At 37.9% G+C, this 26,232-nt stretch overlaps 2 protein-coding genes across 5 annotated transcripts; both read left to right on the top strand.

The window, feature by feature from the left end:
• The first annotated feature begins 37 nt into the window (after window positions 1-37).
• On the top strand, window positions 38-4,357 carry LOC133646097 (KH domain-containing, RNA-binding, signal transduction-associated protein 1-like). Of its 2 annotated transcripts, XR_009825228.1 has the most exons (11): window positions 38-380; window positions 706-833; window positions 1,020-1,136; window positions 1,208-1,354; window positions 1,428-1,543; window positions 1,637-1,895; window positions 2,011-2,087; window positions 2,170-2,231; window positions 2,338-2,512; window positions 4,002-4,055; window positions 4,132-4,357. XR_009825228.1 is itself a non-coding variant. In XM_062041100.1 (9 exons), exons 1-9 carry the CDS (start codon window positions 290-292, stop codon window positions 2,445-2,447), a joined length of 1,107 nt encoding a protein of 368 aa, XP_061897084.1. In that variant the 5' UTR covers window positions 39-289; the 3' UTR covers window positions 2,448-3,381. The 2 variants fall into 2 exon arrangements, 1 of the variants encoding a protein (XP_061897084.1); XM_062041100.1 differs by lacking the exons at window positions 4,002-4,055; window positions 4,132-4,357 and having other exon boundaries at window positions 39-380; window positions 2,338-3,381.
• Window positions 4,358-5,081: 724 nt separating this feature from the next.
• On the top strand, window positions 5,082-26,142 carry LOC133646093 (transmembrane protein 39B). 3 transcript variants are annotated; one of them, XM_062041097.1, is made up of 9 exons: window positions 5,082-5,189; window positions 8,505-8,689; window positions 10,969-11,188; window positions 13,878-13,961; window positions 15,648-15,802; window positions 22,429-22,762; window positions 25,312-25,499; window positions 25,602-25,722; window positions 25,796-26,142. In XM_062041097.1, the coding sequence occupies exons 2-9, from the start codon at window positions 8,559-8,561 to the stop codon at window positions 26,027-26,029; spliced, it is 1,467 nt and encodes a 488-aa protein (XP_061897081.1). In that variant the 5' UTR covers window positions 5,082-5,189; window positions 8,505-8,558; the 3' UTR covers window positions 26,030-26,142. The 3 variants fall into 3 exon arrangements, with proteins under 3 accessions (XP_061897081.1, XP_061897080.1, XP_061897082.1); XM_062041096.1 differs by lacking the exon at window positions 5,082-5,189 and adding an exon at window positions 7,811-7,981; XM_062041098.1 differs by lacking the exons at window positions 5,082-5,189; window positions 8,505-8,689 and adding an exon at window positions 10,473-10,604.
• Window positions 26,143-26,232: the final 90 nt, after the last annotated feature.

Genomic DNA, 26,232 nt, shown 5'->3' with positions numbered 1-26,232 from the left:
TCTCGCTCAAATACAGCTGCGCCATTTCCCCTTTGTCCATTGAGGAGAGGCAACGGCTTGCAGCGGACGCTCCAGCCAAGTATCTACACGCTGTTGCCGAGAACAAATAATTATATTATCTTTATCATCATTTGAGCTTGATTTTTATTCCGTAATAACTCAGCGAAGCAGGCGACGCTCCATTTGCTAAATTATATCGTGTTTTGTGGTTGTGATCGAAGCTATTGCTAACAAAGAAGGCCTAACCGAGTCCGCCATTGCGTCGAGCACTCAGCAGAAGAAAAGCAAAATGGAAGACAGTAAATACCTGCCCGAACTCCTTGCCGAGAAAGACAGCCTGGATTCATCCTTCACACACGCCATGAAACTTATTTCTGCAGGTAAATTGTTTCGTTTAGCGTGTATTCTTGTGGGGCTATAAACTAATAGCCGGCTTTGGGCCCTCTGCTTTAATCGCTCGGCTGCAGAGAACAATGGCGAGTTAAACACGTGGTTTAGCGATGTAGGTCAACCTCATACTATTTCGTCGTCCTATATATATCTTCATTTCGCTGATATCTACTTTATTTTTTTGTAATCTTATTTAACTACCTAACGCCGATTATCTATGTTTTTGTTTCAATTGTGAAATTTGATAATGTGGACGATTTATTTTATTTTCGACGTGGTACATGCAGATAATTAATTTTTAATATCATTCTGCAGAGATCGACAGGATCCAGACAGGAGGCCCAAAGAAAGAGCCTGAGAAAGAGTCCTACTTGGATATATTTGCCACAAAGACTCACAAGCTCAAAGAACGAGTACTCATTCCATCCAAGCAGTTTCCCAGGGTGAGTACTGAATTTTCTGTCGCATCAATTTAGCCAACGTTGATTTCAATATTGTTAGTTTGTGTATTTTTCTGCTTTTGGCTTCAACGACCTATAATTTGGTTGTACATCCGTATTTCTGCATGAGCAAACTGGTGCGTTGGGAAGGTGTGCTGACCTTTCCATGTTTCTTTTTGACTCCAAAAGGTCAATTTTGTTGGTAAGCTTTTGGGACCCCAGGGCAGTACAATCAAGAGGCTCCAGGAGGAGACTGGTGCAAAGATTTCAGTTTTGGGAAAGGGATCCATGAGAGACAAGTCTAAGGTAATTGTTGCGTTTCTAATTAAACATGTGATTTACGCGAATTCCCTCACAATTTGAATTTCCCTTTTTAGGAGGAAGAGCTGCGAAATGGTGGTGAGGCTAAATATGCTCACCTTTCTATGGAGTTGCATGTTTTCATTGAGGTGATGGCGCCTATCCCAGAAGCATACCTCAGAATGGCTCATGCTATGGATGAAGTCAAGAAGTTCCTTATCCCAGTATGTCAATCACACTTCATAGTAAGTTGTCTACTTTGATATATATGATGCTTGAACAAGTGTTTGTGTTTAGGAACCTGGTGAGTATGACCCATACATGGACCCCCACTTCCTCAACGGATCACAGGATGGTTCAGGCAGGGGGCGTGGTGGGCACCCAAGAGGGCGTGGTGTACCACCAGGACCAAGGTAGGACACACAGGCAATCAGCACACTGGTCTGTGCTTTTAAGATATGCTTGGCATTGCTAACAAGCTGCACATTTTTTAATGTCATTTTTAGAGGCCGTGGAATGCCTCGCGGTGGTCCTCGTGGAGCTATGCGTGGTGGAGCCCCACGGGGCGCAATGGGCCGGGGTAATGGCAGAGGTGCGCCATCCGGTAGGGGAGGACCAGTCAATGCTTCTGGTAGGGGTGCATCTGCTTCCCGCTCCAGACCCCCTTCAGTTGGGGCACCAAGGATGCTTCCCCCTTCTGCCCTTTCCCACCAGCAAGTTCCTTCTTCAGGGGCTCAAGCCAAACCTGAGTCCTATGAAGAATATGTAAGCTGTTAACACAGATTTCTTATTTTAGATCTCAATAAATGTGGTTATTCAAACGCAAGGCTTGCCATCTTTTTGCCATGATAATGTACTCAGTGATTTATCTTCCTTCCAGCCTGCTTATGAAGATTCATATGCAGAGCCAGCCTATGAGGGGTATGAAAGTTATTATAGCCAGCAGCCTGTGCCAGCGTAAGTGAAGATTCAAATACACAGCATACACCCACAGTACTGAAAACAAGCAGTTTGCTTACGTTTGAAATCTCTTTTTCAGGGATACTGAATATTATGACTACGGGCATGGAGAACCGCAGGAACCCTCTTACGAGCAATATGGTGAGCCTTCAACTCTCCTGATGCTTAAGTACATTTTGCACCTTTCACTAATGTCTTGATTGAACCCCTACTCACCTTTCTTCCCTTTTTTTTTTTTTTTTAAAAGCTCAAGATGACTGGGATAACTCATGGTCCGGTGCTGCAGCTGGAGGCAAGGCTGCTCCAGCCAGGCAGAATAAAGGAAACTATAGAGAGCATCCCTATGGAAGATACTGAGCGGCTACTGGTAGAGAGTTGCTATAGCAACTGTCTTCGATTGTAACCCACTTAACGTTTCAAAAGTAATTTCCTTCTTGTTTTCCTCTTTTTATAGTTTATTTTATTTTTTAAACTTGGTACACATTTTGTTGGCTGTCACAGTTCTAGGGGTTAAGAGTTATTGTCTTTAACGATATTTCTATTTAGTAACTGTTACAATAGAGTAGTAAACAGTGGAGGTCCAGTGTGACGTAAACCCAAGGCATTCATATTTTAATGATATTTGATGGTTATTTTTTAATTGTACCAGACATGTTAAATCTGGCGAGGAAAAAACTAAATCTGATTGTAATAGACAGATTTTTTTGCAAACTAAAATTAGCCTGGTTTGAGTAAGATATACAAAATGTTTGTGGTGCAACACAAATACATACAACTGTAATCTTTTATCGAATGATAACTTGATGTTATACTAAGACATCCAACAGAGAAAAATGCCTGATACTTTGTCCTACCAGTACTTTCAAAACAAAAGGCCACTAGGTCCCAATGTGTGTATGGGAGGCTGCAGCCACCTCAATATTTTGTACATAATGTAGGACAGTCTGTTTCAAGCCGCACTAAAATGCATAATTGTGTACTTTTGGCTAAATAGGATACTAAATATACCCCAAATGTCTTCTCTGCATTGCGTTTTTCAATAAAGTTTGTAGTTTCAGTTAAAATGAGATAAACGTGGTATTTTGATTTTGTTGTACCAAAAAGGATTTTCGTTGAAAGTGTACCACAGTGTATTTGACACTGACTAAGCTATGTATACTGTGTACTTTTTTTTTTTTCTCCTTAAAAACCAAAACAAAAAATGTTGACATTGAGCTTAGTTTGTGCTTTCAAAATTTTCTAAACTACACTTGTAATGTCACCTACAAAAATAAAGCTCATCATTCCACGAGTAATGGTCTGCCAAATATACGATGAACTTGCTATATTGCTTGAATATGTATTGTCAACCAACTCTCAAAGGCAACATATTTTCAGCTACTTGCAGTAACTGAATCTCAACAGTATTCCAAATCAAGCTTGCAGGGGTCTTACTTGACTTTGCTTCAAAGTCATGCTGGCTGCTTTTTATAAAAGAAACAAAACGCAGAGGGGAGGATTCTAAAAGCCAAAAGATCGCCACAAAGAAGGTAAAACTAACAACACTCATTTAATAGATATTGTTTTATTTTATGTGCAACGCATAAGGAAATGCAATGTCATCAAAACATCCAAAACCATTGAAGTGCAAAATTTGCTATCTGTAGCTATGCCGAGCAAAATAAGCCGTACAAAACGATCAGAAATGGTTGTGATGCAACTCAATAAAAACCTGGTCTAAATTTATTTTTAATACCTTGTTTTGCCAACATTATCTGCATATCATTTAATGTTATAGTAATACTATACTGGGAAAAACTGAGTTGCATGAATCTTAAGTAGCATCATACTTTGCATGTCTGCTAAGGGGAATTTTGTTGAGTGCATGCTTGTGCAGAGTGAGTTCGAGAGCTCATTGATATTTCTTTGTAGGTTGACAAGGAATTGTCTCATGATGCAATGACTTCCAAATCTCCAAGACTTAAGGTCAGTTGAAAGGAAATTTCCATTGACACTTGTAAGATGCCTAGTTTTTGACACCATCTTTAAAATCTCTCTACAGATCCTTATGAGTGTCTTGGGAAAGAGGAGGGAAGCTTTTGCAGTGACATCACATACAAGGCTTTCTGTCACTACAACCTCCAAGATGTTTACTGAGCACACTGCTCTTCTGATCTATTTTCCTCTATGAGGAAGTGTTTCATAGTTTTAAAAAAAACCCTTTTTTGGGAGCGGAAATTCAGATTTGCAGCTTGTTTTATGATCATGTGAATAAAGTGTAAGAAACATACAGTTTTATTTTTTACTACACAGAAAATTACCGGTCTCCCAGATGAGTGTCCACACAAGATATATAAATCTGGGGCCGTACCTATCAAGCTTCTTAGAGTGCCATTTTACACTTAAGTCCTGAGAATTTGCGAAATTTAGTCCTACTCTCAAACTTAAGAATAAAAGCTTTTTCTCAACGTTCTTAAGTCTAAGAATCACTCCTACTCTCCACGATATTTAAGAGACCTTCAGAGGTGTCTTAAGTGGTTAGGAGTTGCCAGCAGGGGATGGCACTGAGGCGAGAGAGACGTGCGCGAACGTTCAGGGAACGGAACAATGTTGGGTTTTTTTTGATGACGAGCAGCTGATCAAACGGTATCGTATAGACAGAGCGGATATTATTTTTGTCACAGATTTAATACTTTTCGTCCTTGTTGATTTCTGCATGTGTCCGCAGTGGGCTAGTATATATAGAGCCACCCACACCAGTTTCAAATTAGTTGCCTAATTAATGAATTTGAAAGAAAATGTTATGACAGTGCCGTGAGGTGAGTGACGTCAGTGAGTGTGTGGGCGATCGAAGAGAGGGAGCGGTAGCGTGAGTGCCGGCGGGGACTAGTTTGTTTTGTATTATTTTGTAGTTTATTGTCAAAATATACACTCCCATTGTCCACTTAAATATTTACAGGATATTTATTTATTCTTAGACAACGGATTCCCTTCCCTGATTGGTCATTTCTATGGACACAGAAATGACGTCACCTAAAATTCCGTTTACGGCACATAGTAATGTCGTAATTCAGCTCTGAGTGTGACACTTAAGATTCAGTCCTACACTTCGCTGAAAGTGTGAGTAAGACGCTTGATAACTAACTTTTAAGTGCAGCTTTCAGCGAAGAATTTATTTACTCTTAAGTCAACTCTTAGCAGACTTCTTAGGAGTAATTCTAAGAAGCTTGATAAGTACGGCCCCAGGAATGCAAACTTTTAGAGACTAGTGTCAATGTAGTGTATTTTGCACTCCTATATGTACCAATGATTCCGCGGGTCAATAAAAATGAAAGGCCATGATGAATTTTGCGAAAATTAGTGCTATAAAAAGCATTAACTACGCTATGCGGAGCCGTTAAAAATATGATATAATTGGCAATAAATACAACGAAACAAACCTCCAGACCTAGTTTGTCCAAATAAGGGGGGAAAACTTCAATTCAAGATGTCCGATATTCAAAGTGCATTTTTTGCTGACAAATTAAGTCCCATTTTATTTTGATGGTTTAGGACAGGGGTCACCAACCTTTTTGAAACCAAGGGCTACTTCTTGGGTACTGATTAATGCGAAGGGCTACCAGTTAGATACACACTTAAATAAATTGCCAGAAGTAGCCAATTTGCTCAATTTACCTTTAACTCTGTTATTATTAATAATTAATGATATTTATCTTTGTGGAAACACTGATCATCTTAATGATTTCTCACAATAAATATATATAGAAACAGATAAATATCAATATGCAACACTTTATTTTTACATTTTCTCTAAGTGCACATTTTTCAAAATCATGAATTACTTTGCACCATGTTTGTACAAATAATAACTCATGTAAAATACAAAAGTAAACTCTCAAATTTTTAAATCATGTCACACTTTGAACTGGACACCAAATCTGTTATCTGTTTCTTTGTCAGTTAGTGGGAAGCCTGGCATTGCATGCTGTTAACTAGTGTGTTGTACTCTGGTGTGTAACTTGACACTGCAACTCTGAGTGAGTCTTGCAGATGTGCATCAGTGAGGCGTGTTCTGTGTTTGTTCTTGATGAAGTTCATGTCAGAAAAGGCTGATTCACAAAGATAAGATTTTTCCTCATCGTTTGCGGAACCTTCTTAATCTTTTGGACATATTTTCACAGCAATCTGGCCTTAAGCTTAATTATGATAAATGTAAAATGTTAAGGATTGGAAATCTAAAGGGAACGTCCTTTCGAATGGAATGCAAAGTGTTTTGTTTATAAATTATATGCAATCTGTTGTGTTCCCTAATTTTTTTCTGTGTACATGAATGAAGGTGTGTGTTGCTGAGTCCGACTTGGACATTATCTGGACTGGGCCTGGTTTAAAAAACCCTTTAAAAAAATCTAATTTCATTGACAACCTGGTCTGTTGAAGATAAGGCCCTTTTTTTAAAAAATAAAATAAAATAAGATAAATAAATAAAAAACATTTTCTTGGATAAAAAAGAAAGTAAAACAATATAAAAATAATTACATAAAAAATAGTAATTAATGAAAATGTTAGTGGACCAGCAGCCTATACAATCGTGTGCTTCAGGGACTGTGTCCCTTGCAGATGTGTTGTCTATGTTGTGTTGAGGGACTGTGTCCCTTGCAGATGTGTTGTCTATGTTGTGTTCAGGGACTGTGTCCCTTGCAGATGTGTTGTCTATGTTGTGGGAACCAGAATATTGGTAGCAGAAATAAATAACCCCTTTTGTGTGGATGAGTGTGCATGGGGGGGGGGTTGTTTGGGTTGATGCACTGATTGAAAGTGTATCTTGTGTTTTTTCTATGTAGATTTAATTTTAAAAAAAAAAAAAAAAAAAAAATTTTTTTTTTTTTTTTTTTTTTTTTTTTTTTTTTTTTTTTTTTTTTTTTATAACAGGCCCGCGGGCGACTCATCTGGTCCTTACGGGCGACCTGGTGCCCGCGGGCACCGCGTTGGTGACCCCTGGTTTAGGATAATTGAGTTACCCACCTTCCAATAGCAACAGTACACAATATTAAATATGATTATTGCGCTTGACGGGGTTGCTTGCATTGGTGACATCTAATGATTACATCAGCCCTTCATTTGGCTACAGTTAATGTAAACGTATTAACTATTCAACATTGTCAAAAGCTTACATTTTTTGTCTATACAGCCAATGGTATGCCTTTGACCATATTATACCGATATGCAGTTGGACATGGGCATTGCTTATGTTTTAAATTTCATGAAAAGCATATTCGATTTGCTGATGCCTTTGTACAATGCCTCACCCTTTTGTAATACATAATGCTGGTTTATTACAATACTGTTTTAGTCGTCTCGTTAAAGTGCTGTTGTATTGTTGGTACTGTCTATTCTATTTCATTTATTTCTTCCTCTTTTTAGTGCCCTTAAGAGTGGTTTAGTTACCGTTTCCTCTTGCAACTGAGCTACTGTGTCAAACAAAATTTGACACCCCTGGTCTAAATCAATAATCCCCTGAAAGCTAATCCACCAATGGACGTTTTGTTACAATGTGAATGCAAATACAGCAATTACTTGGAAACTTGGGATTGTCGATCAGTGTGCCACACCAATATAATAAATATTGCATAACATAGTTCCTATCAGTTGCAAATCACACCCGAAAAAGGTTTGTGTTGTGCTTCCGCTTCCGGGTTCCATTTTGCTGCACTGTCCCTTTAAATAAGACTCCGCCCACAAATTGCTACCATATCCTCGCTGCCATATCTGCGGGCTCTTGTACAATAACAATGAACGTCTTTGGCGATTTCAATGAAAATCACACCTTCAACACATTCATAAGGATTCTGAAACTCTATTGCTTTTAGGTTCAAATTTATCCCACGAGTCGACATTTTAATACACTGTCACAGGTAAGCTTTCGTTATCTCTTTGAGCAGTTTGATATCTTGGTTGGCAGCTAGCTAGCTCGCCCCTCAGACACTTAGCTTAGGCCTCAGATCTTTGTATTTAATCAAGCATGGTCTTAGCGGAAACACTGCGGTCCATCCCTCAGCTCCTACGTTGTTAGAGCACGTTGTATCCTATATGATTAGACATGTTGCTACTTGGCGTTGTGTAGACAGTCTGAATTATTCTCAGTGATGCTCATGCAGCTAGTGCAAAATAGTTTAAGTTTTAAAAGATACATGTTTAGCACGGATAACTGGCGTATTATATGCCGAATTTGGCATTCATTATCATTTATTAGTCATTTGTTATACTGTCGTCATGACATGGCTTAGTTCCAACTTTTGTGCTTTTTTTAGACCACACCTTAGAGTCTAGCAAGAGAGAGTCCATTTTTTGTTGCCAATTGTATCATATAAGAGCAATCTGTTTACTACTGAATTAAGCGGCTCAATTTGCCTCACTGTATCAATTTCCTGCAAACAGGTCTTCAAGCAAGGAGAGGAATCCCCAAAGGATTGAGCCGTGGGTGTGTCTGCAATGGCAGGTGGAAGGCGAGGGGCAAACCGCACCACTTACTGCAGACCACCACTAAGCAGTGACCCAGGCTCAGTTAGCAACAGTAACCACTCCACCAGCTCCCCGGTCACAGGGGTACGATCTCGCACAAGGTGAGTTTGGATTGGCCATTTAGTCATGACACTGTAAATAAATGCACAAACTGCTCCAAACACTAAATGATTCAAACCCCCAAACACACACTCACCATAAAACAGGTAGAATGTTCTATTTTTCCTCATTTGCCAGTGACCAATGAGACTAAGGGCCTGATTTACTATCCTAATACAGTGCGCTTAACAGCGTGTGCAATCTATAAAATAGCGTGCACCAGTAGTGGGCATGTTGCGTGTGTAATTGTAAAGTGGTGCAGACCGCCTTATTGAAATGAGGATTTTGTATCACCACGGAGACACTCCCATTTACTGGACATTCAAGTTATCGTGTTCTGCCTGCAGCATTTTGCTATGTTTTCAAACATGCAATAGACATGAACTACTTTTTCGGGCATTTCAGACAAACTCCTGCAGTGCGTTTTGAATGAAACCAATGTTTTTATTTTTTACCACTGAAGGTGCGCTCATTGAAGAGAGGCTGCACTTACCCTGCTCAAAACGCAACAAAAATAGATAGTTAAAGAAGTTTTTTTCATATAAGAAATATTTTAATAATATATATTCTATATGGAAAAAAAACAAACATCATTAAAAAAATACTAAAGGACACCAAACGCATCAGTTGAATTTGTTTCAATCAGCCGCTTAAGTCCTCTACCTGCTATATATATTATAAAATGATGTTGTTGAATAGACTATCTAATATATATTTTTTCTGACCGTCCAGGATTCTCGTCTGTGTAGCGTGAGCACTGATCCTGCAGTCGTGTGGGGAACTGTCTGAATGTCCTTCCCACACGCGCTAAATAAACGCAAAAAGTGCTTTGAAAACGGTGATGAGTGTGAATGAATAACATTGCGCATGGTAAATAATTATATTTACATCTTCTCCTCCCAGTATTGTGGGTGTTTTGTTGATCAGCATATATTTTGTATATTAAAGAAGACATAGACCCAAAATGGATTGTGCGCCTTATTCTGCTCACTTAATAATCCACTTAGCACACATTTAGTAGATTAGCTTTGTGTGTGCTATCAAGTTTGCACATGTTTTAGTACACGCAAACCCTTTGTAAATCAGGCCCTTAAGTGTTCAAGAAAAATGTATCTTTTCATTACAATACTTCTTATTTTTATATGGGACCTATGATGATTTTAATCTAAATTTAAAACACTTCCTTGTGGATTAAAAAATACATATTGGATTTGCTCTGCTGTAAATTTGGCTTCACGGTCACATTTGTAACCCGTTTGCAAGATTCTGGAGATGTTCCCAGATTGCAAATGAAACCAAGGCCCACCTTCCCCAAAAGTATCATAATGTATTTTTTGAAAATGCACTCTGTTAAAATATATATCTTGAAGTCGTCCATACTATTTTTCCCAGACAAGGTGTAAAATAAACATAAAAAAATATATGGGTTTACCCGGTCACAACATTAGGTACGCCCGCACATTCTGTGGTCGATTAGACGCTGCATAAAAAAGCTGTTTTTAACTGCATTTATATCACTGTATGTGCATCGTAATTACTGTATGTGCATGCCAAGATTAGATGAAAATAATACTTTATCCTACCTTTTTTGTTTTTCTAAAGCCTGAAGCAAAGAGCGAGGGGCTCTATCCCCTCTGACTGAGAGCTTGACCTAAAGGGGTCATATTATGTTTCTTTTTCTAAATTTATAACACTTATTTGTGTTCTACATAACATGTAATGGGGTTCTTTGGGGAAAATCTTGCATAGATTTTGTCTTCAAGTCGTTTTCTGACTGTCCTTTCAGAATGCTGCATTTTATGGGTAGCCCTGTTTACGTGCCGAAGCCCTCCTCCAGGCCAAGCACCTTTCGCCTGCATCTTCACCCCATCAGCCATGTTGTAGTTTTTAGCGCTTCCATATGAAGTCTACTCTCAGGTATAAGTTAGAACTCACTTTTGGTTAGAAATGGTAACAGCCGAGTATTTTAGCATGCATGTGCAAGTACGAGCCAGTCTTTCCCACAACAAGAAAAATAAGGAACTTATCGACTACAACTAAATAAAAATGGCGGCTCCGTGCAAAGCTCTTCAGATAAACAGCTGACGTAACTAAGGCAAAATATGTCACTTAAATCTCAAATTCCAAACAGCTCGTTTGGAGCAAGTATGGAAAAAAGCAAAATTGTTTTCATATGCATCTCTGCCGTGCCTGCATGGTTTAATTAATTTCTGTGTTTGTAGCAATTGCTGCAAATTTGCCCGCATCGGCTGCTGTAGATAATGGCAAATTTTTCCTGCAGGAGTGGGACAGGAGCATGCATGTCCAGCCCTCCATTGGCTGCACAGACTGTGGTGCCCCTGAAACACTGCAAGATCCCAGAGTTGTCTGTGGATCAGAACGTGTTGTTTGAGCTGCACCTTTTCTTCTGCCACCTCATTGCACTATTTGTCCACTATGTCAACATCTACAAGACTGTATGGTGGTACCCCCCATCACATCCTCCCTCACACACTTCGCTGGTAAGTGTATCCTCTGTGCTGTGTGAACATTAACGTTTGCTGTTTCCTAGACATATTAGTAATTTTCTGCCACAATGTTGAACAGTACATATGGCTATGCACAATCAGTCCTTGGAAGGTTGGTCTGTCTTTGATTTGTTTATATTAGATCTGGGCAAAATATGGCCCGGATACGGCCCGTTAAGCTTTTCAATCCGGCCCGCCAAACGTTTCCAAATTATATATTTTTAAACCTTTAACACCGAAACTATGAAAATGCAGTATCATTTTCAAATTGCCTTTAAGTCTTGAACTATACAAAATATTACAATGGATGGAATCTGTCCTTTTTAGTGCTATTTGGGTTATTACGGTAGTTATAGGGACCACATCACAGCAGATCCAGGCACGAAGCAGAGTGTGTGGGGTTTGTTTACAAAGCAATGAGCTCGAGACACGTGTGTCAGAGACAGACGCGGAAGCAGATTTTTCCACAAAGTTCTGCAGAAAGTGATATTATGTCAGATTGTGGGTATTTTTTACACTTTGCGTTCATATTTCGCCGTGTTTGATGCATTTTTGTTGCGTTTTGCTTAATTGTAAAAGATGTTGATCAAGGAGGTGGTCTGAAAAGTAAAGGATGAGGGACCTTCAATGTTGTTAATGGTCAGTGTTAATAGGTAATAGAGTAAATCCCACATTATTTATGTAAATAAATAATGTAAATTCTGGGTGTCCTAATTCAGTAAAAACACAGTAAAATGGTCTGTCTTTTTTTAGCATTCTGTCAGACATTATTGTGTGTTGTTGTATTAGTGTGCCTGGAAAAAAAGGGACCAAAGCAGATTTTTACAGCCATATACATCCATCCATCCATCCATTTTCTAGTGAATTATATTAATATAGCGCTTTTTCTCTAGTGACTCAAAGTGCTTTTACATAGTGAAACCCAATATCTAAGTTACATTTAAACCAGTGTGGGTGGAACTGAAAGCAGGTGGGTAAAGTGTCTTGCCCAAGGACACAACGACAGTGACTAGGATGGCGGAAGCAGGGATCGAACCTGGAACCCTCAAGTTGCTGGCACGGCCACCCTACCAACCGAGCTATACCGCCCCTTGTCTGGGTCGTGGTGGGTGCTGAAGCCTATCCTTTGGGCCGGGGTACATCCTGGACAATATACAGTTATCTTTATATAAAGTATAAGTATACATATATATATATTAGGGATGTAAAAAAAAAAAAAGCTTTTCGACTGAGTCACAATTCTTATTTGTAACGATTCTTAATCAAATTATAAAATTCAAAAATATTTTTTATTTTATTTTATTTTTTAAAATCTCTCCTGTTCAGCCATTCAGGCAAATCATAATGTTGATGTAGATGCTCATATCTGCTGTACAGATTTACTTTAGAAAAGACAAGTGTGGGATACTTCTATTGTTTCCTTATATATATTTTACTTTTAATAAATGTTTAAGTAGAATTTTATTAAACGAAACCAGTTTTCTTTTAAGTAAGATAGAAATGTATCAGTGCTGTTTATCTATTTTATTGCTAAATGTAGTTAACCATAGAACTGGCACCCAATATTATTAAAAAGTATTTGGTGACAATAACAGTAACATCCTCTACGTCTGCTCCAGGTAAAAAGCCGACTGTATAATAATATGTTAGCTTTGCATTGTAACTATCAATAGCTTGATTCCTAGTACTGTACTTTGTAATGTTAATGTAATGTTTTTGCTTCACTTTCATTTGTAGTTTATTACTTAAAAAAAAAATTCTGGCTGGCTAAAATATTGTGTAAATTATTTTATAACATGTTCTGGTTGAGTCCTGAATTACAAAATGATTAGCAAGCTGAATATTACATGTTCTTAATTATTAGAGAAGGTTAAAACATTGCCATGCAGCAATATGGAGACCATTAACTTGTACAACATGTAATGTACAGAATATCAGAAGCATTTATTTAGGTAGAAATATCACAGATTACAGCTGGAATAGGCTCCGGCCCCCCTGGACCCTAAAAGGGACAAGCGGTAGAAATTGGATTGGTTTATATTACAAAAACATCTTTGACAATGAAAGCATGATCATAACAATCAATACTTTGTGTTGTTTATGCGTGAAACTGTTATCAAAACATGGAAGTGTAGCTCTTCCTCTGAATGCAAGTGCTCATAAAGCAGGAATAGAAATTCAGTATTTTTACAAAATACAAAACCTGGCAAGACACCAACACACAGCAAGCACATTTTTTTTAATTGTCATTTCCACTCATGCAGAGGGTGAGTATTGTGCACCAGGAATTTGAGTATATTTACATAAAGACTGCTGACTTTGTTGTACATTGTATACAGTGTATATGTTGCAGTGGACTACAGTCTCTTGAAATTTAATGAAGTCTCATGTGACTTCATGCGTTGCGGTGGCTTGACCTCTCACGTTTTGTGCAACTTTAGAGGGAGACTTTTCTGAAAGTTTTGGTTCAATTCTGATGCCACAGCTTCAGGTGGAAGCAAATATAGTCATTCCACTGCAATAATATTATAAAGACAATATGTGTGGTAATGTCTTCATGTCCTTTTACTCTCTCTGTCATATGTCGCAGCATTGCCTGTTTTTTATATCATATTTGGTGTTTTGGGAATACTGTATGTCAGAAAAGCACAATTATCTTGAAACACTTGTGTTGCTTTTACAGAACTTCCACCTGATTGATTATAACATGCTGGTGTTCACAATCATCATTCTGGCAAGGAGGTTAATTGCAGCAATTGTAAAAGAGGTAAGATATAGTGTTTTTGGAAACGAGAATTTCCCAAATTTTGTTTACATTTTTGACAAAGGTACGACCAAACCAAATGTTTTAGTCTGTACAATGTAGAGCACAGGTGTCAAACTTAAGGAAGGGCTGGGGGCCAGATCAGACCCGCCACATCATTTTATATAACCAGCGAAAGTTTTGAAATTATATGCATCAATAAAGTATATTATATTTTCTTACTAAATATATTCTTTCTTTCCATTTTGACAGGAAAAAATGCATGTACGGCATGCAATTACACATCTTTTAAACTTTATTATGGTCTTCCTTCCATCCATCCATTTTCTACCGCTTGTCCCTCGGGGAAATTCATCAAATATTATATTATCATACATTCCAAACAATATCTTAGAATAAAAGTACATTCTTAAATATTTGCTTGATTTATGATTTTAATGCAAGTTGTCTATTAAATTGTACACTATACATTTTACAATCAATATTACGCCAATAAAAGGTTGGCTCATTTCCCAGAATTTTACTATGAAAACTATGGTGCCATTTACAGCAATACACCGTATGAACAACAACCGTAGATTGTACCGCATAAAAATGTTTTTCCATTTTACAGTAATATGCTCTGACACGTAAACCCTGCGATAATCATGGGAACATTTCATCAGTAATCATTCCAAAAGGTCTGGCGAAGACCTTTTGTATGAATTTATCCCTCAAGAAATTATCTAAACCTAATCAATCCGTTAGACACCTAAAAAAACAAAACACATTCATAGAAAATAATTTTAGTTTTACATGCAGAAAACAATGCCAAATATATGCAGGTGACTGTCAAAATGTTAAATATTGTGCAAATATTTGTTTATTCCAGCAATTAGATTAACAAGTTGAAACTAATATGACATATGCTCATAATATGCAACTCAAGATATTTCAAGCTATTTTTTCATATCATTTGATGATTATGGTTTAGGAATACATCAAATTTAAAATCTCAGAAAATTTTGGGTTTTAAAGAACTGTAAGCCATGATCATTAAAATTATACCGTATGTGGGCTCTTTACCGAGGATGTCGTTGTGGCTTGTACAGCCTTTTGAGACACTTGTGATTTAGGGCTATATAAATAAACATTGATTGATTGATTGATAAATTTAAATTTTGTTTGTAATGAGTAAAATATCACATGTTAGTTTTGCAATTGAATTTGAATTGCTGACATGAATCAACTTTGTGCAATAAATCCTTTTTTTTTAGGTTCATCAGTGTATAAATGATGAATGAAATGGCTAAATGAAGATCTTAACTTTTATTGAAGACTCTCGTTGGCAAAGAAGGCGATTAGTGGAGAGGAAAACCTGGTTATAAATTCTATCTTGCGCTCAAAAGTGTTTTTCACATTCTTTATCAAGGTGCCAGCTAAAAAAAGCAAGTCTTATTCAGCAACGTGTGAGATTTTTTGTTTGGGCGCTTGATATGCAGGAAAATCGACTAGTTTGATGTGCAATGCTTGGCAGTATGATGATAACCGAGACAGTATACTCAAACCATTTCATACAACAATTGTGGAAAAATTTAATAATCTAACAATATATAATTATTATTTTGCGTGCACTGCAGCATAGTTTTGAGGCGTATCGTAATCTGTCATTCAGCTAAATGTTGCCTCTTTCTTGTGGCTCTCCTGCAGGCCTCACAGAGCGGGAAGCTATCGTTCCCTCATTCCATCTTCTTAGTGATGGCACGCTTTGCTGTGCTGACGCTGACCGGCTGGAGTCTGTGCCGCTCACTCATTTACCTCTTCAGAACGTATTCTGTGCTCAGCCTGCTCTTCCTCTGCTACCCGTAAGTATCAGCAAGGGAAAAAGTTGCATCCTGATCACACATGCTATTTGTCTGTTCAGTAGACTTTGGCCCTTGAGTGACTGATGTATCCAAGGTTTTCCTGAATAACTAGTTTTCTCATTTATATGGCAGGAGCTTTGCCAAATTATTGGGATGACTATGACAACCATTTTTACTAGGGGTGCTCAAAGTAATAAATTCACATTTAAATTGCGATTTTCATTCCGAATCTACATTGATTTCTAACTTCCCAGAATCAATTTTTTAAAAATTAAGAAAATTATAAATCTAATAAAAATATCCATCCATTTAATAATATATAATAAAAAAGATTAAACATAAATATATGCAGTGTATACATATATTTTTGTGGCATTTTTTAAGAATTCATTTTTGAATTTAGGACATTATTACTTTACATTATTGATTCTGTTGCTTTTATAGATTTTAGATTTTCCTTTTTTTGAGGGTTGTAGTTAAGTATTGTACTTGTATGTCTTCTCAGTTCAGGGTTTCCCACACATTCATTTATTTGTGGCGGCCCGCCACGAAAGAATTACCGGTACGTCCGCCACAAATTTAAATAAAATAAAATAAAAAATAAAAAAAAAATTTGAGCCTTTTTAGAGAAAATTTTATTTTTCATTTCATTTCATTTTCATGTTTATTTCGAATATGTAGACAAAACAAAAACAACAAATTTTGAAAAATAACAACAAAAAAGCCATTCAAGAATGAATAACAAAAACAATAATAATAATAATATAAATAGTAATAATAAAAAGCAAAAGAAACAAGAAATGAAAATAAACATTTAATGTAAACATATCCGAAAAGGAGTGAGAAGAAGTAAAAACTTATGTACTCCCACCCCTCTTATTTCAAATCATTGTAGTAAATTATGCAAATTACTCGATGATGTCATGGTGACCACGCCCCCACCGCCGCAGGTATCTTGGCAGTTTATGGGAAACACTGCAGTTGCTTTGTAAGTTCTACATCAGCTACCAAGAGCAGCTTTTGTTACCCGTAACCTGTTTTAAAAAGGTTTTATTATATTTCATATACCAAATTATATATTACGAGAATCGTGTTAAATCGAAAATCGATTCTGAATCCAGTTGTCACCCCAAGAATCTGAATTGAATCGTGAGGTGCCCACACATTTCCACCTTCTTTACTCTTTTGATTGTGACCATTTTGGTGCCTTTCATTTCAGCATTTTGTTGTGTGACAGTTTTATTTCTACTTTGACTCATTGCTCATCACATTTGTCATCATACATCCTTGTTTCCAACACTAACTGTTGTAACTACTCTCTCCCCCTAAAAGTGCCATCTCTGCTCAGTAATGCCTTGTTATAGGTCACTTAATTCAACGGAATGTTCTTTGTATGCCTGTGCAGTTAATCTTGTTGCTTTTCCACTGAGTAGTGTGTAGGTGGGGTGTGGTAGCTATTTCAGCTATGAAAATAGCACAACTCACCAGTGTAACACTGTAACTAGCAAATTAATTACACATAGAGGAGGAACATGGCACAGTTCAGTTGTTGTGTGTATTGAAAATCAGTGTTTCCAAAATTGGTGTAATAAAAAATATTAACATTTCCTCAAATACTGAGCTACCAATTACAGTTAAAGGGGTCACATTAATGATTTAGTCAAAAGTTTGCATAGATTTTGTTTTGCAGACCGTATTCAAGCCACTTAAGGATGCGCAGCTTTGTGGGCGGTCTTATTTATGTGCCGAAACCCTCCTCCTCCACCCTGTCAGCCATCTTGTAGTTTTTAGCGCTTTCATATCGAGCCTACTGACAGATATAAGTTAGAACTATACGATACTTTTTATTCGAAATGGCAATAGCGGAGGATTTTAGCATGCTTGTGCATGTAAGAAAAGTTGTTTTTTGCATAATAGGACCCCTATTATGAAAATTAAGATAATTTTTGCCCTCAACTACTTAAATTGTAAAATTACTACTATGTATTAGGGTAATTGCATGACATAAATGATATTAATTTAGCCAACGATTTTAATACCGTATTTTCAGGACTATTACTTGTATTCCGGCAAGTGATTCCTTCCCAGAAGTGAAAATCGGTGGTCGACCAAGTTAAGATGACTGTTGTACAGCAAGCAGCGCGTGAACTATTTGAGTACACAGGAGACTTATGTATTTCTGAAAAAAACGATCTGAGCAAAAAATCCAACTATGCAATGGAATAGATACCTTATTCTAATTAATTACTGTTGCTATCGTTGCAACGCCGTTTCCGTTACTGAGAATGCGAAGTGTCGTGTTACTACAGTTTGGTTGAATGAAGCGCAACGTGTCTGGTTTCGGCATACATTTTCTGCATGCATAGAGCAAGGGTCAGATGGTAAAATTATCGGCAGTAGTGGAGAAATCCGCAGAAAAAAAGACTCTGGTATCATCTTTCCTCATCTCTGTCCCTCTGCTGTCAGTGTCAGGCTTTGTGAGTGCGCGCGCACACCCCTCACCCCCAGCCCTCAGTAAACCTGTGTCGACGAAAATGTTGACATACATGAAATCCAATCACATTGAATTTAATCTTGTCAATGGGTGGGGCAAATTCGGAATATATCCAATCACAGCTCTTTAATATCCTTCTCAGTGACCTTGTGGTTAGAGTGTCCGCCCTGAGATTGGTAGGTCGTGAGTTCAAATCCCGGCCGAGTCATACCAAAGACTCTAAAAATGGGACCCATTACCTCCCTGCTTGGCACTCAGCATTAAGGGTAGGAATTGGGGGTTAAATCACCAAAAATGATTCCCGGGCGCGGCCACCGCTGCTGCTCACTGCTGCCCTCACCTCCCAGGGGGTGATCAAGGGTGATGGGTCAAATGCAGAGAATAATTTCGACACACCTAGTGTGTGTGTGTGACAATCATGGGTACTTTAACTTTTTTAACTTAATAGCGTCAAAAAATGAGAAGGTGGAGACTGGGGGTTAGCAACAATGTAGAGCCAATCTGATACTTTTCCTTCCTTGTTTAGGCAATTGAAATTCTCTCCAGCAGCGCCAAAACAAAAATGTGTGGATTTGTTCCACGCCGTAATATGTGAACAGTAAAGAGGGCACCTTTATTTTTGACGCTATTGTCCGGCGGGTCATCGACAGACTGTAAGTGAGCTATGGGTATATGCTGCTTCTACCGCACTCATGAACACATTTTGATGTTTCACAACACACATACATACCTGCTTAGCATAGAAAAATGTTTTCAAGTTTCTCTGTGTAAACGAGTGGAGAATACAGAAACTTTTTGAGACATCATGCAGCTGACCTGATGATGAACTAGTTTGAGAATGTTTTTGTGATATTCATTAGATTACTATTTTTCAGTTTTGTAAACATTGACTATTGGGTGTGAAGTCCTACTTAAGGTTAAATGAAATTTAAGAATTAGGCCATCAAGTTATTGTCATGGTTGTGGATGAAAAATATATATATATTTTTTCTTCTACTTGTTTTTTTGTTGCACTACTTAAAGGCCAATTGCTCTTTTGTCTTTTTACGTAAATGTATGTAAATTCAATATTTAATATTCAATATTTAGTTACTTTACGGAATTTTTAAAATACATTTTTAATGCTATGCATATCATATGCCACTCGGCAATCTATTGAGTTCAGATAAGTGCCAAATGTTCTAAAATACTGTATATAGTGTTATTCTTCAATCAGTTAACATAAACATTTGACGTTTAAGATGTCATCAAACATAATAGCGTATAAAATAACAAAATGAAAAATATTGTCGCAGTTACTTTGCTGAGTAACTAGTTACTCTTACAATGAGGTACCTGAGTTACTAATTCAATTACTCTTTGGGAGAAGTAATTTGTAACTATAATTAATTACTTTTTTAAGGTAAGATGATTAACACTGGTCTTAAGAAATACAAATAGTGAGAAACACTAAACATTAAAAGTATATCAGACAAACCTTTAACAGAGTGATCACTGCAAACTCGTGCATACTTTGGCTCCGCTCTCTTGTACTGGAGTGCCTGCTACTTTGGTCGTTTTTTTCATAACATTTTGCACATCCTTCTTGATTACCTCTCGAGGAACTCTGAAGAAACGTTTATCCACGCTTTAAAGGGTTCATACAGCTAAAAACAATGTAAGCATAGGGGCATTTTTCTTTGAGAAGACAACATGCAACAAGGTTGAGGTTTATTTATTTATAAAGCACCTTTAAAACAACAGGTCAAGCTGCCCCAAAATACTGTACAAGTTAGGAAAAAAATTACAAAGATCAATCAATAAATTGATTAATAATAAGGGGCGGCATGGCGTAGTGGGTAGAGCGGCCTTGCCAGAAACCTGAGGGTTGCAGGTTCGCTCCCCGCCTCTTACCATCCAAAAATCGCTGCCGTTGTGTCCTTGGGCAGGACACTTCACCCTTGCCCCCGGTGCCGCTCACACCGGAGAATGAATGATGAATGAATGAGTTGTAAAAATGAATGATGGGTTCTCACTTCTCTGTGAAGCGCTTTGAGTGTCTAGAAAAGCGCTATATAAATCTAATCCATTATTATTATTATTAATTAAAAACATTTGATAGATTTAAAGTAAAAATAAAAAAATAGCTGATAAAAATCTAATAAAACTGAATAAAATATTTAAAACATCACTAGAGTTTAGAAAGTTTAACTCAGCTTGTTTTTAAAAGCCAGTGCATAAAAATGTGCTTTAAGAACTGATTTAAAAGACTCCACAAATGTAGCTTGCCGTTTAAATTTGCAGGAGGAGAGAGTTCCACAGTTTGGGTCCTGCAACTATAAATGTTCTGTCTCCTCTAGTTTTTTTTTCTAGTTTTGGGGCAATGCAGAAGAGACTGGTCACATGACCTTAGTGATCTCACAGGAGAATAAAGAAACAGCAATTCTACAAAACCCAAAACCAGTGAAGTTGGCACGTTGTGTAAATCGTAAATAAAAACAGAATACAATGATTTGCAAATGCTTTTCACCTTCTATTCAATTGAATAGACTGCAAAGACAAAATACTTAATATTCAAACTGGTAAACTTTATTTTTTGCAAAAATTAGCTCATTTGGAATTTGATGCCTGCAACATGTTTCAAAAAAACTGGCACAAGTGGCAAAAAAGACTGAGAAAGTTGAGGAATGCTCATCAAACACTTATTTGTAACATCCCACAGGTGAACAAGCTAATTTGGAACAGGTGGGTGTAGGGCTGGGCGATATATCGATATACGCGAGTTTGTCTCTGTGCGATATAGAAAATGACTATATCGTGATATTCGAGTATACGTTCTCACACAGTTGCTTTTAGCTGCTGGCATTACACTACAGGCTCTCCTCGCTCTTTCCTGTGTCTCCTTCTCACAGACAGACAAGCGCACCTTCTTACATACGTCACATACCTATACGCCCTCGCGCAGCAGAGAGGTAGCAGCATGGGTAACGTTAGCTGTGATGCTAGCGCAGCTGTGCGAGTGGTAATACGAGAGAAAGAAGGTGCGAATCTGGTAACAAATGAAGGAATAATTAATTCCCCCAAAAACAGCAGGGGGTCCATCGTCTGGCGGTGGTTTGGCTTCAAGTGGGAATATGTCGAACAGACAACCGTAATTTGTCAAGTGTGGGGCAAAAGCGTTGCTATAAAAAGTAGCATTACTGCTAATATGTAGCACCATTTGAAAAGTCACCTGCTAGAGAATGAAGAGTGCTTACTCCGCATGTCAACATCTCCGTTCGGTGCCACACGCCCACACCATCAAAATGCAGAGGCAAACATTTCCAGATCAACACCGTATGAAAAAAATAGTGATTTTTTTAGTTGTGATTTCCTTCTCTGCATGAAATCTTAAAGTAGCATATATTAATGCAGTATGAAGAAGAATGTTTTAATGTAGACACATAGAATCATCATACTGCTGTGATTATATGCATCAAGTGTTCATTCAAGGCTAAGGCAAAATATCGAGATATATATCGTGTATCGCGATATGGCCTTAAAATATCGCGATATTAAAAAAAGGCCATATCGCCCAGTCCTAGGTGGGTGCCATAATTGGGTATAAAAGCAGCTTCCAAGAAATGCTCAGTCATTCACAAACAAGGATGGGGCGAGGGTCAGTCCTTTGTGAACAAATGTAAGGGATTTCACCATCTACGGTCCATAATATTATCAAAAGGTTCAGAGAATCTGGAGAAATCCCTACATGTAAGCGACAAGGCCATTCAATATAATAGCTGGGATCTTCTGTATATTTGATATTGTTGTAAAAATGCATGTGTGTCAACAATAGTTCACCTCTGTGAGCATTATATTGATAATGGTGCCGCAGTCTTGCTTGTAATCCCAAAAAGGTAGAGTCACTCTTGCATGTTGTTTAGAGAGTCCTCTGCTTGTTAATTGAGGCAGACAATGTGGACATTGCGCACGAACACAAGAGCACATTGATTCAGTTTGGCCCTTTATGGACTGCTGCTGTCGTCTTTAAACTGGCTTTCACTTCCTCATCACCAGGTGGACATGCTGCAGAGTTGAACATCTTTCTTATCGGCTTCACTTCCGTGACATTATAATCTACTAACAATGTGATTGTACTTTTGGTTTCCAACAGGTTTGGGATGTATATTCCATTCTTTCGCCTGAGCTGTGACTTCCGACGGGCAGGTCCCCTCTCCCCCATCGCCAGCATCGGCTCTAAGGAGATGGGCAGCGTCGGCCGGGGGCGGGACTACCTGACAGTGCTGAAGGAAACATGGAAGCAGCACACTAGCCAGCTTTACGGCGTTCAAGTCATGCCGACCCACGCCTGCTGCCTCTCCCCGGACCTGATCCGCAAAGAGGTGGAGTACCTGAAGATGGACTTCAACTGGAGAATGAAGGAGGTGCTGGTCAGCTCTATGCTGAGTGCCTACTATGTGGCCTTTGTCCCCGTCTGGTTTGTCAAGGTGAGACCCTTGCAGGTTTGTGACTTACAGTGGAAACTGTAATTTAGAACACTCCTAAAGTCTTAGCATGACCATTTTGATAATTACAATATGAGAAACACTCTGCTTTATGTGTATTTGGCCTTATTATATACAGTACACTGGTAAACATTGCATTAAGCAGGTATAACAGTTTATATATATGTATGTATATATATATATATGGTACCATGATCCCTGGTAAGCGATAAATAGGACCAACACCGTAGTATGAGAAACATCCCCATATCATGATGCTTGCACCACCATGCTTCACCGTCTTCACTGTGTACTGTGACTTGAATTCAGTGTTTGCAGGACGTCTGACAAACTGTCCGTGGCCCTTAGACCCAAAAAGAATAATCTTACTCTCATCAGTCGCCAAATATTACGCCATTTCTTTTTGGGTCAGTCAATGTGTTCTTTGGCAAATTGTAACCACTTCAGCACACTTATTTTTTTTAACAATGGGACTTTGCGGGGGCTTCTTGCTGGTACCTTGGCTTCACGTAGACGTGGTCTGATTGTTACAGTACTCACAGGCCATCTTAGATCTTCTTTGATCCTCCTGGAGCTGATCATTGGCTGAGCCTTTGCCATTTTGGTTATTCTCCATTCCATTCCAATAGTTGTTTTTCTTTTTCTTCCTCACCTTTTTGGTTTTTTGGCTGCCATTTTAAAGCGTTTGATATCATTTTAGCTGAACAGCCTATCATTTTCTGCACTACTTTATAGGTTTTCCCCTCTTTTATTAAATTCTTAATCAAAGAGCGCTCTTCTTCTGAACAGTGTCTTCCACATCCCATTTTACTCTGTTTTTCCAAGGACAAATGCACAGCCAGCATATGCAGCGTCAGTTGCCTTGATCCTTAAATAAGGGCACACTTGTTTAACACCTTTTTTCCCCCACATAATCAATTACCTCACTAATTGAACTACGCACTGCTATGTTTTTGAACGCGCCCCTTTCAGTAAATGATTCAGTTTCACAGAATCAGCAGCATGCACGTCATGCCTGTTGGGTCTGTTGGTTTTCTAAACCTTTACTAAACATTCTAGAAACTTACTTGCAGTGTAGAAGTTGTAATTCTAACAAAAACAGTGATTTATCTTGCTAGTGATGTGGGACTGATATTATTTTGAACACAACTGTATATATTATATGTATATATATATGTGTATGTATATATATATATGTGTGTATATATATATGTATATATTAACCAAGTGTTAGTGGTATTGTTATTATAAGCCCTAATGTAGACAAACTATATATAGCAGTGCTGTGATCACTAGCTTGTGTGGCTATGTCGACATAATCGGCTGGTGAGCTTTTTTCTCGCATCGGAGCTAGTGAAAGTTTTAGATAGTAGAAGGATGAGGACATAATCCGATACTTTGACAGCCAATTTAGACCCAGAAATGGCAAAACAACGTTTCGTTCTTCTCGAGGATTATGAGTCATTCTTCATCCAAACGGGAATATAACAACCTATCGGCAGTCGCATTTTGATGTTTTATTATGTTTGTTGGCTCTCATGAAGTCTGCAGTGAGTAATGATCAGTGATGAGAGAGTGGAAAAAAAGCGAACGTTTTCGAAATTATTGCACCGTCGTATTCTTATAAGGATCAAAATATGTAAATATTACATGTTATTATGAATGTGCTCGTTACTTCATTACATATATACTTCCATAATTTATATAAAACCCTAATGGAGATGTTACAATGTTTTTTTAAGGGCTTTATAGGCAGAATAGACCGGCTCCCATAGGCTCCATTCTAAGTGTACTTTTGATTGTATTTATTTAATATTTAGAATGCATAAAAAACTGAAAATCATATCTGTTCGTGTCTTACATAAGGATTGTGAATGATAGGCAAAATTCCAAAAACAGTGCAGTTCCTCTTTAAAAGGGCATGTCGGCGCTTGGCTTTTGTGTCCGGAGTACTTCCTGTTGTGACTAATTATTTCCATGCACAATAGCGCATCATTTCTAAAGTTATGTGTTTATTGTTAACATATATGTTGTTCTTTGTTCCCGTATATAAAAGTAGTCTTTGTGTGTGACTATTTTAGGTCACGAGATGTAAATGGAATATTGTTCGAGCTTATCGGATGCATTTTTAGAGTGATATAGAGGCAAAATGGATTACTTTCATTAGCACCATTGCTAGCCTCCTAGGACAATCCGTTTTTTACAAATTAGAATGCAAAAAACCCCACCAAAAAATACTTTTTTTAACCATGTGTAGTCATATGTTTTTATGAAATTGCATTGTCCCCTTTGAAATAAACTAATCTTAATCTTAATATGTTTTGGTCTGCCATAAAGATTGTGAATGATAGGCTAACTTACCATAAAAATCCATAAATTAGCAGCAGCATTGTATAAATCACAGGGTTCAAAGTGTGGGAAAAAAGTGTACATTGTTATTTTCAGCCCACACCGCATTGACCTTTAGAGGTTCCACTGTACTCCCATTCCTGCCGTCATCCTAAATATGTTCCTAATTTGTTTTTATCCAGAGCACACAGTATGTAGACAAACGCTGGTCTTGCGAACTCTTCATCCTGGTGTCGGTGAGCACGTCCGTCATCCTCATGAGGCACTTATTACCACCTCGATACTGCGACCTGCTCCACAAAGCTGCAGCGCATCTCGGCTGCTGGCAGAAAGTTGACCCCTCTCTCTGCTCCAACGTCCTCCAGCACTTGTACGTACAGTACTTCTCATGGATCAATACTCCAGTCCGATGATGGGAAACATGCTTTTAAAAAATATTTTTAAATTGATTAGGATGTGTTTTTCCTTTCAGTTGGACAGACGAGTACATGTGGCCTTATGGAGTCCTGGTCAAACATAATAAGAATGTCTACAAAGCTATGGGCCACTACAACGTGGCAGTACCATCAGATGTGTCCCATTATCGCTTTTATGTGAGTAATAATAATTACAATTATTAGTTTATTTGTTAGTAATATGCTGTTCTGTCATTTCTATCCTCCACAGTTCTTTTTTTACAAGCCACTACGAATATTGAACATACTCATCATCCTGGAAGGAGCCATGATATTCTACCAATTGTACTCGTTGATATGCTCGGAAAAGTGGCATCAGACAATATCACTGGCACTGATCCTCTTCAGTAACTACTATGCCTTCTTCAAGCTTCTAAGAGACAGAATTGTCTTAGGAAAGGCATACTCCTACTCAAACAGTCCATCAGACCAGAAAGTCAGTTAGATCCAAGTTATTGTGGCTCAAGTGCGTTGTATTTTTTCTACATATTGCATTGTGCGTCATTTTGCTTTTGTTCTGATCTGCCATGATAATAAAAGGAGATATTTTTGTATTACTTAAAATGTCTGGTTGTATGTCTCTCTTGTACACACCATTTTTGAAATGATGTTCCAATACTAGAAGCAACACTTCAGTTCAGTTCAGTT

The sequence above is a fragment of the Entelurus aequoreus genome, linkage group LG03 (assembly GCF_033978785.1).
Source record: "Entelurus aequoreus isolate RoL-2023_Sb linkage group LG03, RoL_Eaeq_v1.1, whole genome shotgun sequence".
Taxonomy (NCBI): Eukaryota; Metazoa; Chordata; class Actinopteri; order Syngnathiformes; family Syngnathidae; genus Entelurus; species Entelurus aequoreus.
This window is presented reverse-complemented; position numbering and strand designations above follow the sequence as displayed.

Bases quoted from the DNA above. Each gene is read 5' to 3' on its own strand.
- LOC133646097 (XM_062041100.1), top strand. From the start codon at position 290: ATGGAAGACAGTAAATACCTGCCCGAACTCCTTGCCGAGAAAGACAGC. The intron at 381-705 runs GTAAATTGTTTC...ATCATTCTGCAG, and splicing joins CATGAAACTTATTTCTGCAG to AGATCGACAGGATCCAGACA. The intron at 1,896-2,010 runs GTAAGCTGTTAA...TCTTCCTTCCAG, and splicing joins CTGAGTCCTATGAAGAATAT to CCTGCTTATGAAGATTCATA.
- LOC133646093 (XM_062041097.1), top strand. From the start codon at position 8,559: ATGGCAGGTGGAAGGCGAGGGGCAAACCGCACCACTTACTGCAGACCA. The intron at 13,962-15,647 runs GTAAGATATAGT...GCTCTCCTGCAG, and splicing joins TTGCAGCAATTGTAAAAGAG to GCCTCACAGAGCGGGAAGCT. The intron at 25,723-25,795 runs GTGAGTAATAAT...TATCCTCCACAG, and splicing joins TGTCCCATTATCGCTTTTAT to TTCTTTTTTTACAAGCCACT.